Source organism: Ahaetulla prasina, chromosome 6 (genome assembly GCF_028640845.1).
Source record: "Ahaetulla prasina isolate Xishuangbanna chromosome 6, ASM2864084v1, whole genome shotgun sequence".
Classification (NCBI taxonomy): Eukaryota; Metazoa; Chordata; class Lepidosauria; order Squamata; family Colubridae; genus Ahaetulla; species Ahaetulla prasina.
The window spans coordinates 88,549,836-88,570,831 of NC_080544.1; the positions used below are offsets into that span (position 1 = coordinate 88,549,836).

The following is a 20,996-nucleotide window of genomic DNA, read 5'->3' on the forward strand; positions in this document are numbered from 1 at the left end:
TGCTTGGGATCCGAAGTTAAGCAAAGCCAAGCCTAGCTAGTACTCATATGAGAAAATCCAAGGGGCTACATAAAAATATCCCAGAATAAGGCAATGGAAATTCACTATTGTTGTTAGATTCGGGCAATAACGAGGCAGGAGACCAGGATAGTGACAACAGCTTTTTACTATATGGTGAACCCAGCAGCCAGTGCTGGGAAAAACCTCTCTTTATATACAGTTGGCAGGCTTCAACCCAATCAACAACGTGCTATTTTCCCACCAAACTTTTAAAGATACATTACACTCCTTCCTCCCAGAAAACACTTTACCAATATTTGCATAAAATTAGCATCTTATTTTCTCGTAATCACGAGTAGACTGGGCGTCTCCTGACTCTTTCGGACCTCGCAATTCACTTCTGGGAGTGAGTCGAGCTGACCGGAGGGGCTGTTTGTCCCTCTCAGCTCCTCCTCTAAACCATCCGGCCCTGGATTATTGTAGAGTCGTCCCTGCTGTCTTCAGGATGGGCGGTTGGTGTCGCTGGACCTTCTGGAACTCAGATAAGTCTTGCGTTTGCCACGGTTTGAGTCAGTTGTGGATTCATTCGTTGGGTAGTCAGGGCCTGTTTCGTCTGTTTCTGATTTACCGGTTATGCGTTTCCTTATCTGGTCTATGTGGCGCATCCATACCCGGCCATCCTCTATCTCTACTAGATATGATTTTGGTGCTGTTATCTCTAGGATTTTCCTGTTACCAGGTCGGACCCTCGCTGTAGTTGTGTGCCCACACTAGGTCGCCTACTGCCATCCCTCTTGTTTTACCCTGTACCCCTTTGTAACCGTCTGGTGTGTAGTTTGGGTTTAAACGGTCTAGTGGGCACCTGAGCTTCCGACCCATTAATAGCTCTGCCGGGCTTCTGCCAGTTGTCCATTAAGGGCCACCACACATAGCTTCTCGCTAAACCCTTCATTCTGACGATCCCTGGGTGGCCTTCGTGAAGGAGTTCCAATACCTTTTCCCTCAATTTCTCCGGGATCACCACTCGATCCCCCCATAGCAGGCAGGCTGGAGAGTTCCCACGTTTTTACAAATTCTTTGAAACTTCGCCGGTAGCGGCCAACCTCGTGTACCCAACCATTTACAGTCCTTATTGTAATGTCCTTGTACGAAGCCCGAGCCACCTCCTTGGATGTGACCGGGCCAGAGTCCAAAGAGTCAATTAGCAGAACTGGTATCCCCGGAGTGGGGTCTTCGATAGTCTCTGGTAACGGGCGTCTGCATGCCCTAATTCCTTTCCCGGCCGGTGTAGTAATTTGTAGGAATATGCCGCTAGGAAGATAGTCCATCGGGTCAGTCTGGGCGAGAGTGCCACGGGTGTTGGGCGGTTGCCTGCCAACAACCCTAGCAAGGGTCTGTGGTCCGTGATGATTTCGAATTCACGACCAAATACATATTCATGGAATTTCTTTACTCCGGAGACTATAGCCAAGGCTTCCCTATCAAGCTGGCTATAATTCCTTTCAGCTGATGACATGGTTCGGGAGTAGTATGCAATAGGGGCTTCTGTGCCATTTGGCAACCGGTGGCTGAGCACAGCCCCCACCCCATAGGGAGATGCATTGCAGCTTAATACTAATGGCAACGTGCCATTGTACTGAATAAGGAGGCTATCGCTAGATAGGAGATTCTTTACCCCTTCGAATGCCCTAGCTTCCGCCTTTCCCCAAGACCACGCAGCTGTCTTTGCTAGTAGTTTGTGCAGTGGTTCGGCAATTGTTGCCTTATTTTTTAAAAATACCGCGTAGAAATTGACCAGACCTAAGAATGCCTGTAACTCCGGTTTGTTCTTTGGGGCTGGGGCTTTCCTGATGGCCCGTACCTTGCTCTCAGTGGGGTGAATCCCTTCCCTGTCTATTCGGTAGCCCAGGAATTCCACAGATTCAACCCCGATATGGCATTTGTTCAGTTTAACTTTTAAACCGGCAGACCGGAAAATGCCCAAAACTTTTCGCAGCCTTACCCCTAATTCCTCTAGGTTCTCAGCGGATACCAATACATCGTCGAAGTATGGTATCACCCCTGGTAGTCCTTGCAATAGCCGCTCCATGAGGTTCTGAAATAACCCTGGAGCCACACTAACCCCAAACTGTAACCGGGTGCACTTAAAAGCCCCTCTGTGAGTCACAATTGTCTGTGCTTCGGCTGTGCTGCTATCTACGGGTAGCTGTTGATAGGCTTGGGCCAAGTCTAGCTTGGCAAAAACTTGCCCTTGCCCCAATGAGTGCAGTAAGTGCTGTACCACCGGGCAGGTAAGCACTCTTTGCAATGCTTTGTTGGCGTTGCCTTGTAGTCAGCGCAAATCCGGACCGACCCGTCCGGTTTGACTGGGGTGACTATAGGGTCTCCCATTTAGCATGGTCAACTGGCACTAAAATTCCCTGGTTTACTAGTTTGTCCAGTTCGGTCAATCCTGGGCTTTAGGGCGACGGGACCCTCCTAGCCTTTAAGCGGATAGGGGCAACTTGTGGGTCTAAGTTAAATGAGATAGGGGTCCCCTTGTACTTGCCCAGGCAGTCTCTGCGTCCCCAAATTCTTTCATGAGTGCGTCTTTGAGGTCGACTTCATTTCTGAAGATTCCAGTCACTCCCATGCCCAATGCTCGGAACCAGGCCAGTCCCAACAAGCTTGGCAGGGTCCCATCGGCGATGGTGATGGGCAGAGTTTTCTTGGATTGTCCATACTCGGCGGGGGCGGGCGTTACCCCTCGAACAGGGATGCGATTCCCTTGGTAGTCTTGTATCTTTAATTTCTGTGGTTGCAGCTTGCGCTTTGCGATGGCGGGTAAGGCTCTCACGAGAGTGTCCCAGGACATGATCATGATCGATGAGCCGGTGTCCACCTCCAATCGGCACGGCACCCCCTCAATCTTTGCTTTCGTAAAGATTTTTTTCTCTAGGCGTGTTGATGCGTGACCCACTCTCACGACAGTCTGATTCAACTTCGCGCCTTTTTTGAACTGACCACTCACGGGCCGCTTCGTCGTTCCCGCGCTCTGATTGGTCGGTTTGAATTTTTGGCGGGAAGGTTGGGGTGCTCGACAGGCCTGTGCTATGTGCCCCTTCCTTTCGCACCGCCGACAAGTCGCATCCTTAAATTTGCATTGTTGTCGTTGGTGTTGCCCTCCACAACTCGCGCATTCACCCCGGTCTTCTTTCTCCGGCCTCCCGGTGTGGAAGACTCCTTCCTCTTCCTCACCCTCCGACTCGGCCTGGACCTCTTCGTTGTGGACGGGGTTGATTTCGCACCAACCGTTGGTGCGACCTGCTTTTGTAGGGTTTCCGCCGCTTGGGTAGACATCTCGTGAGCCCTGGCTTCGTCCAAGGCGTTTGCCAGCGTTAGGTTGCTTTTAGACAGCAGCCGCCTCCATAAGCGGATGTCCCTGACCCCAGCGGATGAGTTGCTCCAGCAATGCCTCATCAAGTCTCGGTACTCGCAATGTTTTGAGGCTTTCCTCAGGGCGGCCATGTATGCGCTGATGGACTCGCCTCTTGCTGTCTCGCTCCCGAATTCGAACCGTTGCACATACTTGGACGGCGTTGGTGCATAATGGGCTTTCAATAAAGTCTGCAGAGTTTGCCACGGTACCGACTGTACGGCGTTGGCTCAGCCAGGATTCTGCGGTGTCGAAAACTTCTGGACCGCAGTGGCTCAGGAAATCGCTCGTTTCCTGTTGTCTGAAACTCCTTGAAGTTCGTTCGCCTCGAGGAAACACTCGAAGCGAGCCATGTATGACCCCATTTTCCTTAGCTGGGTCGAATGGCGCTGGCGGTGTGTAGCCGGACATCGCTGCTTTCCGCCCCTTGTTTGCTGGGTTCGCGTCTTCCTGGTGAGTTCAGCTCTTTTCCTGGCGCTCTTAGCCTCGAGATCCCATCCTCGTCGCCAGTGTTAGATTCGGGCAATAACGAGGCAGGAGACCAGGATAGTGACAACAGCTCTTTACTATATGGTGAACCCAGCAGCCAGTGCTGGGAAAAACCTCTCTTTATATACAGTTTAGCCGGAGGCTTCAACCAATCAGCAACGTGCTATTTTCCCGCCAAAACTTTTAAAGATACATTACAATTGTATTTGCCAAGAAAACAGTAAGGATGTATGTACTCATGAATTAACCAGGAACTGAATTCAGATTGAAGGGTATTTTACTTTGTATTTTACTAGGATTACAGACATCCATATTCATGCAGTCACTCATTCTTGGAAGTTTATTTAGTCATTTCTTTCTCATCAAACTTATGTCATAGTGTTGTCATACAGATAAGCTTGTGAAGAAGGATACTGTAGAACAGGGGTCTCCAACCTTGGCAACTTTAAGACTTGTGGACTTCAACTCCCAGAATTCCTCAGCCAGCTGGCTGAGGAATTCTGGGAGTTGAAGTCCACAAGTCTTAAAGTTGCCAAGGTTGGAGACCCCTGCTGTAGAACACATGAAGGTTCTTTCGGAAAAGTCATATAAATCTAACATTTTTTTAAAGAATCACATCGCAGTTGCTTAATTGAAATCCACTCATCTCTCAAGTACCTGACTGAAGAAACCTATCACATAACTCAGATCTGTGAAAGGCATTGAATTTACATTTTCTCCAATTTCAGTGTCACACTGTTGACTTTCTGAAAAAGTCACCAATCCGAGTTCTTCTTTGATTTCTTCATTCTCTCATTGGCCATTATTAAAGTAATAAAAGAAACAAAATAATCCACTACCCACTGAAGATTAAGACTGGGTACTGCAATGTGCTCTACAGAGTGACTACTCTTGATAAGAATATTCTTAAGGTAGGAGATAATGAGCTTTCTTTTTTTTAAAATGATGTCTGTATTTCAAAAAATATTGGGTCTTCTGATGTTGCTGTTATTTGAAGCCAATTCACCAAAGCAATTATACAAAAAACTTTTGAATGACTGCAAAAGATAATCCACTTTTTCTGGAAAAATTCAAGATGGAAGTTGTCAGAGCGAAGTTAAAAATAAACGAACAACAACTCTGATAATTTTCTGTTGAAGACAAATGCAACAATGGAGTCATCCAATCCACTTTAATATCCATATTAAACCAGAACAAAAAAGAAGACACTGAAGCTAAATAAATATATATATTGGGAATATAATAACAATAAGGCATTTTAACAAAATGTGTTTATAAAGTATAGATGCTTAATATTTTATTTAGAATATTTAGGTCATTTTGTTCACTAAGCACTTCAAGTGCAATGCAGTAAAAGTAATATGGTATTTTATACAGAGTATATCAAGGGCTGAGGAAAATAAATATGGGATGAAGAAATAGAAAACGGATCACTCCAGATCTCAATGAATTAGGAAGTTAGGAAACCGTTTTTATCACCACCAGACATCTAAAAAAAATTTTTTTTTAACATTTATATCCCGCCCTTCTCCGAAGACTCAGGGCGGCTTACAGTGTATAAGGCAATAGTCTCATTCTATTTGTATATTTACAAAGTCAACTTATTGCCCCCACAATAATCTGGGTCCTCATTTTACCTACCTTATAAAGGATGGAAGGCTGAGTCAACCTTGGGCCGGGCTTGAACCTTAAATCACTATTCTTTGCATTAATTTGTAGCAGTTAAATATCAAATGAGAGACCTTCCAAGTCCTATATGGACATGCAGAGGAGATGTCACTAAGGAAAGAAAGCAAAGGGAATAAGAAGAAAGCAAGAATAATTTGTTCAATCTGAATGGGATGCATTCATTACAATTATATCATTAATTTGAGCAGCTCTTCAATATGAAATCTAAGATTGAAATCCAGAATTTAGTTCCAGATTTATAGATTCAGTCACACTTTTCTTTAAGATATGTTCACTCCCTTGAATTATTTGTAAAAATAATAAGGGAGGGATATAAACAAACAAATAAATAGTCTGACTACTTGGTTTTAAATTAAAATGTGGTCAGAATCTCATATGATTTTGAAATGTGCCAATACCTATTTTTAGATGGTAAAATAGTCATTTCTGTTTGTTATGGAGTTCCCATGTTTAAAAAGAGATGTACATGCTAATTATCTGTAGATATTCATCTGGACAGATCTATTGCCATAAATATTCATCTCTCAGCTTATGATATTATCCCATTCATATCAGAAAGTGCATGTGGTGGGCCACCTTTGATAAAGGACATTCCAATATCTCTGGCTTGAAAGAGCTCACATGGACTAGTATTTGGACTCAGCATAAGGTAATATTTACAAAATTTTGGATGGAAGCATTAAGGATTAAAATGTATTAAAGACCACAAAATGCTGGAAGCTCAGGTACATTCTGTAATTCTACAAAATCCAGGTAGAATCTATAATTCTTGGAGTTTTAAAGTAAAAGAATGTTGGTTTGAAAGTAATAGAGAAATTGTCCTGGTATTGACACTCCCAAAATTCTAATTGGCCAGTTTTTTGACAGAGATTGTGGGAGTTGTTGCCCAATGCATCAGGAAGAGTGCAGAGAAGAGCAACAAATGATTAGGGGACTGGAGGCTAAAACATATGAAGAACAGTTGCAGGAAGTCGGTATGCCTAGCTTAATGAAAAGAAGGACTAGGGGAGAAATGATAGCACTGTTCCAATATCTCAGAGGTTGCCATAAAGAAGAGGGAGTCAAACTATTCTCCAAAGCACCTGAAGGTAGGACAAGAAGCAATGGGTGGAAACTAATCAAGGAGAGAAGCAACTTAAAACTAAGGAGAAATTCCCTGACAGAACAATTAATGAGTCAACAACTTGCCTTCAAAAGTTGTGAATGCTCCAACACTGGAAATTTTTAAGAAGCTGTTGGATAACCATTTGTCTGAGATGGTGTAGGGTTTCCTGCCTGGGCAGTGGATTGGACTAGAAGATATCCAAGGTCCCTTCCAACTCTGTTATTATTATTATTATTATCTTGTCTAGGACTGGTACCATTGAATAGAGGATTAAATATAAATATAAAGTATACATATTGGTATATAAAACAATCTATTTCATAAAGAAAATCAATGAAACAAATTGTAGGTCTTCTCTGGAAAAATTGTTCATTATGAATAAAAGAAGGTATACTGTACCCCATCAGGCTGCTGATTATCTAATTACAAATTCTAACTTTGACTGACAATGGCTTTCCAAGCAAATTCCTGTTTGTTGAACGAGCATTATTACTGAAAGTCTATGGATGTGTGCGAGCTGTGGGAATTGCATCAATGCCCTCATTCAGCTAATAGTATAGAGGTGTGCATGATTAAGAGCAATTTGTGTTTTTAATCATAGACACATACTGATCTTATATGAATGGGATAAATCATGCATAACCATCATGTAATAAATAAGCTATAAAATTAAATACTGATGGATAAAACAACAGCCAGTTAAGGATGCAGAGATGCTCTTTCCCAAAAATATTACTTCATTTAGAGCAAGGTTTCCCAAACTACGAGGCATATGTTTCTTGAGAGGGTGAAGCGCAAGGCCAGGGGAGGTGTGAAAAAATTTAATTTTTATATGTCTTTATTATAAACTTCTTTTCAGAAAGTACTGCTGGTGCTTTAAACTTCTCCCTTCCCACTGTTAATCATGTATTGCTCAGTTCTGTTTACTAGAGGTTAGACTTTGATAGACACAAGTCTATCTGAAGGTTCCTTCCTGAGTGTTTCTGTTGGCGTTCTGCTTCAGTAAAACCCACAGGCCATCATTACCTTGCTAATTGTTTGAGTTATGGAACTCTTACAATGCAACAGATTGTCTACAGTTGTTTGGAACAGAACATACCAGAGCAGACCTGAATAGGAGACTGACCACATAACCCTTCACATCTTGTTTGAACCCACCGTCAGCGTCTTTGAAACAACCTCTCTCTTGTTTGTCTCTTGGCTGGCCTTAAAGCTGGGGATCCTGAGGTTGGTGTCTTATTATCAAGTTTTTTTTGGCAACACCATGTTGGGGACAAAGTACTCTCTGAAGTGAACTAGTCATACTGTAATGATAGCGAAGTAAACATTACTGTTTTGCTCCTAAATTCAAATGCATTAAAAATACATGCACACAAAGACATTTCCCCCCCCAAAGACAGCAGCAAAAGAAGAGAACGGAATTAGTGCTATGCTATTTAGGCAAAACCATGTAGCACTGGACAAATATAGTCGGGCTACTATTGTCCTGCAGTAAAGGCTTCCTATTGCATTCAATCATACTATATTTGAATCAAATGGTAATTCACTAGTGTTATTCTGCAGTTTTATAAATGTGAAGAGATGGTCACTATTACTTGGGACACTGAGCTTTACATAATGTGTGAGTACCCAAGCAGAACTTTTATCTTTTTTCCCCTTCTCTTTGCTTTTGCTCTCTTCTCCCTTTCCCCTTGGCTAATCTGTGTCCTGTTTTGTCCCTCCCCACCCCCCATTCCTCTTTCTTTTCAGTTCTTCTAATTTTTGTTTCCTTCTTCTTCTTTCTGTGGTTATGTGAGAAAGATAACCATTTGTCTATGGGAGAAGCTGAGTATTATATAGGATTTTTGTATGTGCTTCTAGTTTTTTTTTCTAATTTTCATGTTTGGGAAGATTGTCTTTACAACTTTAATTTCCCTCCTTCCTTCCTTCCTTCCTTCCTTCCTTCCTTCCTTCCTTCCTTCCTTCCTTCCTTCCTTCCTTCCTTCCTTCCTTCCTTCCTTCTTTCCTTCCCTCCCTCCCTCCCTCTCTTCTTCCTTCCTGAGTCCCAAGGTCATGTGTTCACTTTTCCAAACTTTTGACAAGCAAAATCAGTGGGGAAGACAGATTCACTTAACAACTCTGACTAGGTGGCTCAGTAGCTAAGATACTGAGCTTGTTGATCAGACAGGTTGGCAGTTTGGCAGTTCGAATCCCTAGTACAAGTCTCCTGCATGAGAAGTGGATTGTACTAGATGACCTCCAAGGTCCCTTCCAACTCTGTTACTGTTAACTATGTTACTAACTTATCAACTGCAATGATTCACTTAACTACTGTGGCAAGAAAGGTTGCAAAATGGGGCAGAACCAGAGGTGGGTTTCAGCAGTTTCTGACCAGTTCTGGAGAACCGGTAGCGGAAATTTTGAGTAGTTCGGAGAACCGGTAGTAAAAATTCTGATTGGCCCCACCACCATCTAGTCTCTGCCTCCCAAGTCCCAGCTGATCGGGAGGAAATGGGGATTTTGCAGTAACCTTCCCTTGGATTGGGGTGGGAATGGAGATTTTACAGTATCCTTCCCCTGCCATGCCCACCATGCCACGCCCACCAAACCATGCCACACCCACCAAGCCACACCCACAGAACTGGTAGTAAAAAAAATTGAAACCCACCACTGGGCAGAACTCACTTAACAAATGTTTCACAACAGACATTTGAGGCTTAATTGTGGTCGTAAGTCAAGGACTACCTGTAGTTTGAAGACATCACCTGCACATGGGACACTATAGCTATATGGGTCCCTCTTTCTGACAAGAGGAGGAGGGGACAGCATCGAGTCCCGTACAGTTCACATTTATATTTTCACTGATAATGTGAGTGGCTTCAAATGGACATTTTGGCTCCACTCGGAGCATATAGCTAGGCTGCTCAAGGCAGAATGAATCTGGAAGCCTCAGAAAGAAAGATTTAAAACAACACATAAATTTCTTTTCCAGATCGTTCGAGATGGAAGTATGCACTGCATTTCATTTGAATGAGGAGGCCCCAGTCATAGGTGCATTTAAGCCAAATGAGTTTTACTAAATCTTTAAGCCGGAGATGATTTTGAAAGAAACAATTCCCCAATGATATGTTACCATATAAATGGGTAACACAGTCTATTGGCTGTGTGAAACTACTTTTTGAGATTTTGTTTTAGTTAACCAAGGGGAGTCTCTGGAAAGCTCATGAAGCAATATGCTAGTTATTTGGTTTGGTCTCACAACACCCATCTTGTAATAAGCAAATCTATATGAAATCTTATGAACATGCAGAATAAGTCATAGCCCAAAGAAAGGTCTTCCTATTGCATTGAGTTACAAGCATCTAAATTTGCTTCGTATTAAAACCTTTTAATGTGTGTAATTGAGCTTGACTTGATAGTCATTATGAAATCATCTCACAGTTATTTAGCTCTGTAGAGCTCTGAATGAGCTACTTTGAAATATTTTTTTTTGGCTCTCAGAATGTTCCTGCTCACTCAGGCTTATATAGCAGAAGAACAAGCTCCCACTCATCCGTAAAGTTTTTAAAAATTGTTATTGGTAATATTAATATTTCATCACCAGTAGATAACGGTTGGATTTTTGCATTTGATCTTGCATAGGAGAAACATTTCTACTCTACTTCTGAGAAAGAACATTTGGACAGATTATGCATGCCTTTTCCAGAAAGATATGAAATGGTTTCCTTGTGAAAACCTGTGGATTTCTTCATTCAGTTTTAATCTTAAAGCAAAGATATGGAAAGTCTGTGTTTGACACAGAAGAATGTTATTTTGATAAAAGTGTCCATTTAGCTATTTCTGTGACTGTGTTGTGTATGGGGACTCGGTGTCTCAGTGGCTAAGACACTGAGCTTGTCAATTAGAAAGGTTGGAAGTTTAGCGGTTTGAATCCCTAACACCGTGTAACGGAGTGAGTTCCCATTACTTGCCCCAGCTTCTGCCAACCTGCAGTTCGAACCTAGCATATAAACATGCAAGTAGAAAAATTGGTGGGAAGGTAACAGTGTTCCGTGTGTCTTTGGCGTTTAGTCATGCCGGCCAAATGACCATGGAATTGTCATCAGACACAGCTGGCTCTTTGGCTGAGAAACGGAGATGAGCAGCACCCCCTAGAATTGGGAGCACATATGTCTTTATCTTTATCTTTATGACTGTGTTGGTATAGGAATTGCTATAGGAATTCTTGTCACCAAAGAGGATCATCTGAGAGGATCCATTTTGAAGGGTAGTGAGTATTATTGCATCCATATCCCCAAATAGAATGGGATTTGAAGTCTTCCAGCCTGCTCAAGCCTGCCTTCCTTGCTTTTGCTTAGAGATTCTATGTTATCTTTTAGTGCTGGGGTCTCCAAGCCTGACAACTTTAAGACTTGTGGATTTCAACTCCCAGAATTCCCCAGCCAGGACATGGGGAAGTCCATAAGACTTAAAGTTGTCAAGTTTGGAGACCCTTTAAAGTTTGGTTTAATGTAAGACTATATGGTCTTGTTACTCAAGACTACAACTAGTCTTTTCTGAGGCATGGACAACTCACTGAAAGTTAGGACAGGTTTGCCTTGGGCATATTCTATACTAGTGTGATACAGATACAGACAAGTCTATTAATGTCTACCACCAAACCAATTTTCTCTTCTGATCATTTTGCACTTATTCTCAGCCTGATTATGCTTCCTTACAATAATGATTTTCTATGCGGTTAGGGAGCTTGTGAAATAGAAGTTTTGATTACACGGAGAGTTCAAGCATATCTCAATATATGGACATCACCACTCCATTGAACAGGTAAAGGCCAGAGGTAAGAGTTGGTGACTGTTGATTGAAACCCAAAAATACAAGATAATAACAAACCTTCAAAAATAATCTCAGCTTTATTCATTTCACCATTTGCTGTACAGTATTGGTTCCATATTTTCTTTCCATAAACAAGTGGTTCTCAACTTAAAACAGTTTGTTTAGTGACTGTTTGAAGTTACAACACACTGAAAAAAGTGACCTATGACCATTTTTCACACTTATGATGGTTGCAGCATGGTCACATGATCAGAATTTGGATGCTTGGCAACTGGCATGTATTTATGACAGTTGTATTGTCCCGGGGTCATGTGATCATTTATGACAGTTCTAGTGTCCTGGGGTCATGTGATCATCTTGTGCAATCTTCTGACCAGCAAAGTCAATGGGAAAGCCAGATTCACTTAACAATCGTGTTGCTAACTTAACAATTGTGGTGATTCACTTAACAACTGTGGTAAGAAAGGTCATAAAATGGGGTAAAACTTAACAACTATTGCATTTAGCAACAGAAACAGCCACATAAATTTTGGGTCTCAAGGATTAACACTTTTCTATTTCTCTCTGTTCAATAGTGAACATAAACTTGACGTGTAATATGGCAGTCCTGGATTTATTGCTCTGAATGTGTCGAATTTTGATTCTTTGCTTTGAGGAAAACATGCCCAATTGACCAAATGCCGCAGTAACAGCTGAAATGAGGGTGGCACGTAGACTGGAATTCTTATGGGAGGGAAAATGGACCAGGTTAAAAATAATGCTGAAAAGGAAGTCAACATATGTGGTAGTTAGTGATTATGCCATTCATCACCTTATGGAAGAGTAATTCCATAAGAGCATGAAAAAGAAAGATGAGTAATCAAGTGAGATGTCACTGTATTACTTTAACTGTTCCCAGCCACCTGCTTAGGTATGGGACATTATTAGAGATGTAGGAAGCATGTACATAAAGAAGAGAACAGGTACTGTTTTAATTAGCTGGAATTGCTTGGCATACATCATTGGTGTAATATTACTGCATTTTCTTTTAAGAAGAAAATTGGATACACAGCATGTATATCTTAGCTGGTTATTTCATTGAAAGATGTAAAAAAATAAAGAATTTGAAAGACTGTACACTAAAAAACAAATTAAATAAAAGAAAATGGGGGAATTGTACTCATGCACCCAATTGCACACATTATTTTTATTGGAAATACACTTTCAGATTTAAATGAGATATTTTACCGTAGCTTAGCTCAATTTTGCATAACAAGGATTCTGACCTGTGTATTTAACAAAAAGAATCACCCTTATTACCCTTATTGCCATTTCTTTTAATAGTTTTCTTAAGAAATATATATATATATAAATATATATAAAAATATATATAAAAACTATAAATATTAGGTGTTAAATTTGTACCCTATGACTATCATTAAATGTTGTAAATGTTGTACCTTGATGAAGGTATCTTTTCTTTTATGTATACTGAGAGCATATGCACCAAGACAAATTCCTTGTGTGTCCAATCATACTTGGCCAATAAAAATTCTATTCTATTCTATTCTATTCTATTCTATTCTATTCTATTCTATTCTATTCTATTCTATTCTATTCTATTCTATTCTATTCTAAATATTTACATTATGATATACTGTTGCATTAATTGTTCCTACAGCTGCAAAATGTGGTGTCTGATTTGGTCCTGCATCTTCCTACTAACGAGAATTGCTGATCTTACTGTTGAGGGAAAAAGCACTCCATTTCCAAAGTTCACTAAAATAAAAGCTATTGAGATGGAAACCACCAAGAACCCAGATGCTTCTGATGCGGCCCCTATGGAAGACAGCCTCCTCACCCAAATACCTGAAAAGAATGACATCACAACAGAATTGTCTACGCCACACTATACCTTCAGAACATCCACCACACTCTTCCCATTTGATAACTTCACTTTGGACTCTTCAGACTTCTTTTTTAACTGCTGTGATTGTTGTACTTTATCTCCAGGGGAGAAAGGGGAACCTGGAGAAAGAGGATTGCCAGGTAGAGAAAAGTAACTGGAATCAAATCAAATCAAATCAAATCAAATCAAATCAAATCAAATCTTTGCTACAGTCCTAAACCAGCATAAAAAGCAATTGTTTACTTGTGGAATTTCTCACTTTCAAGTTTAATGATGTCCTTTTCAAATTTAGCAATGACTTACTAATTTAGATATGCTAAATTGGACAGGAGAAACAGATTGTCAGCAGCTGCTAGCCTTAACGAGCGCACTAAAAGCAAATTGACTTCAATATCAGCTGATAGGAAGCAATGGTAGAAGTGGATGCTCAATTTGATTCATTTAGGAACTTTCTTTCTGAATGCATCCTGATGGATTACGATATCATCTAGAATGCTGGATTAGATAGGCCACTGGCCTGATATAAAAATATGCTATATTCAGGTCAAGCAAAGGCGTTTCATATCCAGCACAGCAGTTGGATTTGACTGCTTCTTAAAGGGGCTGTGACTTTTCCTGAGCTTGCACATAAATCATGCATGCTCTGGACAATAGCCATAGCACTTAAACTTATATACTGCTTCACAGTGCTTTTGCAGCTTCTCTAAGCATCAGGATATTGCCCCCAACAATATGGGTCCTCATTTTCCCCACCTCAGAAGGATGGAAGGCTGTGTCAACTCTGAGGCTGGTGAGATTCGATCTCCCAAATTGCAGGCAGCCAGCAGTCAGCAGAAGTAGCCTGCAGTACTGCAATCTTACCACTGCGCCACCCCGGCTATTTTCAATACTAGTTTGAGTTAAGGAGGAGTTGTAGAAGAGGGACAAGATGCAGCCCCCTGCTCTGTTATCACTCCTTAACTCAAACATATATTTCTTGAGCTACCAAGTAAAAGAATTTATTCTTTTGGGAAGCTGCCAGGGAGACAGCCAGGATGCCAATGCTGAATCAGAAGGCCCTAAACTACTATAAAATCAATCTTGATTTAGATTGGAAAAGCAATCTGTTCTTAGATTCTTTTCAAGGAAAATCTAAATCAACATGAATATGAAATACTGTAATGCATCTACAGTATTAGTAAGATATGAACCAACTGTCTTCCCCCACACGTCTTTGGCATCAGGTGGAGGCATGAATATGTTTTAGAACTCTGTGTAGGTCCTAGAATGGGTGGAGGGAAGAAGCACCATAACAGCAGGTAAAGTGGGTGACTATTCAAAAACAAAACAAAGCTCACTTGATCCTCTTTAATTTGAGCAGTTTTTCATGGTAAAAAGCCTATCAGTAGCTTTGAAAGTTTGTTGTTGATTTTCAACAACAGTAGCACATTATAATTACTTTCATAGGCAGTCTTCCTATTCTATAGGTAGCAAATAACAGTAGTGTCAGGCCTGGAAGCCATCTTTTTCATTGGGCCTTCAGGCCTGCCACATTTCCTACTGTGGGAAACTGGAAAGGAGGAATTGTGTGGAGCCAGTCATATATATAGTCATAATAACATTCCTTTCTCAGAGAGTCAAGGACATCTTGTCCTGCACCTGGTCAGCTGGAAATGGGAGGCATCTCCAGTTGGGAGGGTGCTTGGATTGGACCATGTAATGGATATGTGGGTGTTGGGCAGGGACCTTAACTTTCCTTTGAGTGGGGAAAATCTGGAAGATGTGCCAATATGATATTTCTAATAAAATGGAACTTTGAGGGAATTCAAAGACTTAGGATAGAAAAACTAAATAACAATACTAAAGAGATTGTGACATATGAATCTTTTCAAATAATGTATTTTCCTTGTTTTTTAAAAATAGGACTTAAAGGAGAAGTAGGAGAAAAAGGCCGTCCCGGACTACCAGGAACTCCTGGATTACAAGGATCAAAAGGATTCAAAGGAAACAAAGGTAAGAACTATGTTATAATTCTTAAAAACAACCATCACCACCACCATGGACTGGATTGATTTAGCAATATTTTCCAAATATAAAAAATGAACGTTCATGTATTTAGTTGACCTATGGAAGGGATAAAGAAAGCAGAGCTCAGATATGGGATGAGGAGCCCTAATTAGAATTAGTCTCCCAACAATTTAGGGTGAAAATCTTCCAAGGAAACAATAAAAACAATCTTTGATTTCTGACTTTGGTCATCTTCTCCCATTTATTTATTTATCAATCTTATATGCTGCCCATCTTGGCAAAGGCAACTTTAGGTGGCATACAGACAAGGAAAAAACTACAGTATAAACCATTGAAACAATAAATAGAGATCTTAAATTTAAAAATTCAATTAAAATAAATCTAATTAAAATAAAGCTAAGGAGGATGGAGATGGAGGGAACAAACTGTCCCTCCTCTCTCTTTCTCCCCCCTCCCCCCTCCCCTTTTTCTCTCTCATTCTCTCAGTCTCTCTCTCCTCCTCTTTCTGTCTCTCCCACTCATTTGCTCTCATTCTTTCATCTCTCTTTCTCTCTCCCCCCTCTTTCTCTCTCATTCTTTCTCTCTTTCTCTCTCCCATCATTCTCCTCTCTCCCCCACTCTTTCTCTCTCCCACTTTCTCTCCCACTCATTCTCTCTCATTCTTTCTCTCTCCTCTCTCTCTCCCATCATTCTCTCTCTCTCTCCCACTCTTTCTCTCTCCCACTTTCTCTCCCACTCATTCTCTCTCATTCTTTCTCTCTCTCATCTCTCTTTCTCTCTCCCCCTCTCTCTTTCTGTCTCTCTCCCACTCTTTCTCACTCATTCTCTCTTTCTCTCTCCCACTCTTTCTCTCTCTGTCTCTTTCTTTGTCTCTCATTCTCTCTCATTCTGATTCTCTCTCATTCTCTCTCTCTCACTCTCTGATTCTCTCACTGATTCTCTCTCATTCTCCATGAGTCCCTTTCAGAGCCAGGTGGCTTTGAGCAAGAGCTGCGAAGACAGCGGCCCCCAGGGTGACATCCCTGGGGAGGCGGGCAAGCTGGGCGACAGAGCACCTTTTGAGTTTTCCCTCTAGCTGAGTAAGCAGCCCAGAGACTCTGGGAGGAGGAGGAGGCAGGCAGAAGTGGGAGGGGTGCAGCGGAGTGCTCCAGAGAAACAAGGCGCACTGGGAAGGACCACTGCCTGCTGTGCCAACCTCGCAAAATTGAGATGGGGGGGTGTCGATACTTAATGCAAGACATCCCCCTTCAGCCCCCCCCGCACTTCTTCCAAGAAGGCGGTGCACTGTCTCTCTCTTATTCTCTCTTATTCTCTTTCTCTGTCTCTCATTCTTTCTCATTCTGATTCTCTCTCATTCTCTCTCTCTCAGTCTCTGATTCTTTCTCTGATTCTCTCTGTCTCTTTCTTTGTCTCTCATTCTCTCTCATTCTGATTCTCTCTCATTCTCTCTCTCTCACTCTCTGATTCTCTCACTGATTCTCTCTCATTCTCCATGAGTCCCTTTAAGAGCCAGGTGGCTTTGAGCAAGAGCTGCGAAGACAGCGGCCCCCAGGGCGACATCCTTGGGGAGGCGGGCAAGCTGGGCGACAGAGCACCTTTTGAGTTTTCCCTCTAGCTGAGTAAGCAGCCCAGAGACTCTGGGAGGAGGAGGAGGCAGGCAGAAGTGGGAGGGGTGCAGCGGAGTGCTCCAGAGAAACAAGGCGCACTGGGAAGGACCACTGCCTGCTGTGCCAACCTCGCAAAATTGAGATGGGGGGGTGTCGATACTTAATGCAAGACATCCCCCTTCAGCCCCCCCCCCGCACTTCTTCCAAGAAGGCGGTGCACTGTCTCTCTCTCTCATTGTCTCTTATTCTCTTTCTCTGTCTCTCATTCTTTCTCATTCTGATTCTCTCTCATTCTCTCTCTCTCAGTCTCTGATTCTTTCTCTGATTCTCTCTCTGTCTCTGTCTCTCTCTCTCTCTCATTCTCTCTCTTTCATTCTGTCTCTTTTTCTCTATTTCATTTTGCGTGGCATCAGCATTCCACCTTGGTATATTTGCGCCAGCCAGTGGAGCAAAGCAGCCCTTGTCTCTTGCCGCTTGGGACTTGGGCATCTGATCAGGGGAGCAGCCGGATTTTGCTCTCCATTACCAGACTGGCCCCCTGCAAGGTCTCATCTCTCGAGGAGCCTGGCCGAAGTTTCCCACGCCGGTTCAGCGAGCGCTCCTCGAGAGACGAGAGGCCGATCTGGCATCTGCAATAGAAAGCAAAATCCAGCTGCTCCCCGGACCAGTCGCCATTTACAGCTGCAAGTCACAAGCGGCAGGAGACAAGGGCTGCTTTGCGCCACCCACTGGGCAAATATACACAGGCGGAATGCTGATGCTGCACAAGTGCAAGTATTGCTTTGCTCCCACAGCTTTCAGCCATCACAATCGCTGCTTCAGCCTGCTTGCGCCGCAGCTCCTCCACCAAGGTAGACTGGCAAAAATATGAAGATTTCTCCATGGACCACCAAAATTTCTTGCGGACCACCAGTTGGTGACTGCTGGTCTAGAGGGCAGGAACCATGGCAGAAAATGTTCTATTTCTAGACCTTACCAGCTGAAATTCCTTGACTCATGGGTTCTGTAGCATGCCCCTTAGGGCCTGTGCAAGTAGAGCAGGCCAATCCTTTTGGGATGACTCAGTTTATCAATTAACTTGGACCCAAGCCATGAAAGGCTTTCAAGGTGATAACCAACACCTTGAATTGGATTCAGAAGCAAATTGGCAGCCATTATTTCTTGATTATTTTTCAAAGAGTGGGAAGTTAAAAGAAACTTATATTTCCAAAATGTCCTATCCCTGCAAAACAAAGAGCTATAAGCTTTTTTGTAGTATCTCCTAGGTGAGGATGGTGATGATAAGGAGGAGGAAGAGGTAGCATTGAGAGGGCCCATTCAGAACAACTCAACTTTTGCTTCGGGTTTGACTTTGAGAAATTATTAAAAAAAATGTCAACACTGAGTTGGTAAATGTGCATTAACAGTTATATATTGTGTTTCCCCGAAAATAAGACCCCGTCTTATATTTTTTTGAACCCCGAAATAGGCACTTGGCCTTATTTTCGGGGAACTCTTATTATTTTGGGGTGCATGAAGCAAGATGGGGCTCCGCTTGATGTCTTACCTGATTTCCAGCTCTGCGTTTAAATATTTTTGGGGAGGTTTTATTTTTTTGGGGGGGAGGCTTATTTTAGCGCATGCTCTCAAAAGCCCTATTGGGCTTATTATCAGGGGATGTCTTATTTTTGGGAAAACATGGTATATATAATATTTTGGAACAATGTCATAGGAGATAAAGGAGAACATGGTGATCAAGGAGCAAATGGACTCCCAGGATACCCAGGCAAACCCGGAGACCCAGGTATGTTGCATAAAATCTGAGAAAAAACAAGGAAGTAAAGTACCTATGAAGTATGAGGTTCTCTTTCTTTGTGATTATAATTATATTTCAGCATAATGATGGTTGGCTGAGAGCCACTGCAAGGAAACCTACTTTTATTATCTTCAACTCTAAATGCCTTGGAAGTACCATTATTATGAGATTATCTTTTATCACTATTATTATTATTATTGTTGTTGTTACTATTATTATCATCAACACAATGGGTGGATAGTTTTTTTCTCATATAGTTGGGTATGTATTAGTTACTTTGAAAAGGCTTTTTCTGTATTCAGGTGCTTGTCTGACATATACATTTTAAAATTGCACAGAAATATGTCATATTTAAATGTAGTCCATGCAATTATTAAGACATTGGACTCCTTCCCATAGTGGAGGACTACCTGGCTCCAGCACACACTGATTCCAACCAATAATTTCTTCACAGATATACTTGTATATTTGCATGCCTCCTACCCATATCTACATAGTATTCTTCTTCTACATACTTTGTGAAAGGGATGGACTCTTAAAAACCCAAGTCATTATGGTGACGGGAAGGAGCAAATTCCATTTCTATAAGAATATTAGAGCTAATGCATGAACTGGAGCATGATTTTGCTTGACGTTTTTCCTTCTAACCTTTTCCTTCTGTCTTTAATATTTCTAGGGGAAGTTGGATTTAAAGGAGATAAAGGAAACCATGGTCTTCCTGGGGTCAAAGGACAAAAGGGCTCTAAGGGGGAAAATTGTGAGAATGGCACCAAAGGAGAGAAAGGAGACATGGGGGAACTGGGGTTACCAGGTGTTGATGGGGAAAATGGGGAAAAAGGAGAAAAGGGGGACCTTGGCGAAAAGGGCTATTTGGGGGATCCAGGGGAAAAAGGAGAAAGAGGAGATAAGGGTGACATTGGACCAAAAGGAGAAAAGGGCGTTAAAGGAGACATCGGAGTAGGAGGTGGACATGGGGAGGATGGGCAAAAGGGAGAAAAAGGACAACCTGGAATTAGGGGTGACAAAGGTGACCAAGGTCCAATTGGTTTGATGGGACCTCCAGGGGTGAAAGGAAGTCTTGGTTTCAAAGGAATCAGAGGAACTCCTGGTAAAAAAGGTGCAAGAGGCCCAAAAGGTCCAAAAGGGGAAACTCCAACCCTCCCCAGATCAGCATTTAGCGTTGGTCTATCCAAACCTTTCCCACCCCCAAACATGCCCATTAAGTTTGATAAGGTACTGTACAACGACCAGGAACATTATAATCCATTGACAGGGAAATTTAATTGCAGCATTGCTGGGGCTTATATCTTCTCCTATCACATGACAATACGAGGGCGTCCTGCCCGCATCAGTATTGTTTGTCAGAACAAGAAGATGATCAGAAGTCGGGAGACGCTCTATGGCCAAGAGATAGACCAGGCTTCCTTCCTTACCATTCTGAAGCTAAATGTAGGGGACCAAGTATGGCTAGAAGTCACAAGGGATTGGAATGGGGTTTATGTCAGTGCTGAAGATGACAGCATATTTTCAGGCTTCCTCTTGTATCCTGATGAAATATTTGAGACTCTGCTATAAGAAAAGCATGTAGGTATGAACCCAATGCCAAGAAAGATCTCCCTTCTGCCTTATTTATCATAAAGAAACATATTTCACTATCCAACTCATGGTCTTAACTAAGCTAATTAGTTAAGACATTAACTAACGGAAGTAAATTAAAACAAGGAGCATTTAATCCGTGATAATCTGAACTTCTTTGTGGGAAACTGTTACAGAATTGCACTTGGGCAATGGACAGGAAAATATCTCCAGAAAGATTTCATATTTTATTTCTATGGTCATTAGCTGATTAAAATTGCACCATGGTATGCATATAGTTTTGATAAAGATGATATTATTTTAAAATAACCATAATACCCTTTTACAGTGGTGGGATTCAAGTAATTAAACAACTGGTTCTCTGCCATAATGATTTCTTCCAACAACCAGTTTGCCAAACTGCTCAGAAAGTTAACAACTGGTTCTCCCGAAATGATGAGAACTGGCTGAATCCCACCACTGTCTTTTATCCAGAAGCACCTGTAATTAATAGCTAAAATGTTAATAAAATATTTATTTCTATCAGTCACTTCAGTGAAATTAAGATTGTCAATACAAGATTAAATGGTAGCTTAATGGAATGAACATTTGCT

The 20,996-nt window shown here is 41.8% G+C and overlaps 1 protein-coding gene across 1 annotated transcript in view; it reads left to right on the forward strand.

Moving 5' to 3' along the window:
- Positions 1 to 20,656, forward strand: part of OTOL1 (otolin 1) — a 42,457-nt gene extending 21,801 nt beyond the window's left edge. Inside the window, exons 3-6 of the mRNA XM_058188340.1 lie at positions 13,171 to 13,538; positions 15,301 to 15,390; positions 18,724 to 18,795; positions 19,484 to 20,656. Of these exons, the coding sequence (XP_058044323.1) occupies positions 13,171 to 13,538; positions 15,301 to 15,390; positions 18,724 to 18,795; positions 19,484 to 20,382 (1,429 nt within the window). The 3' untranslated portion in view covers positions 20,383 to 20,656. The remainder of the gene's footprint in view (positions 1 to 13,170; positions 13,539 to 15,300; positions 15,391 to 18,723; positions 18,796 to 19,483) is intronic.
- The last annotated feature ends 340 nt before the right edge of the window (positions 20,657 to 20,996 follow it).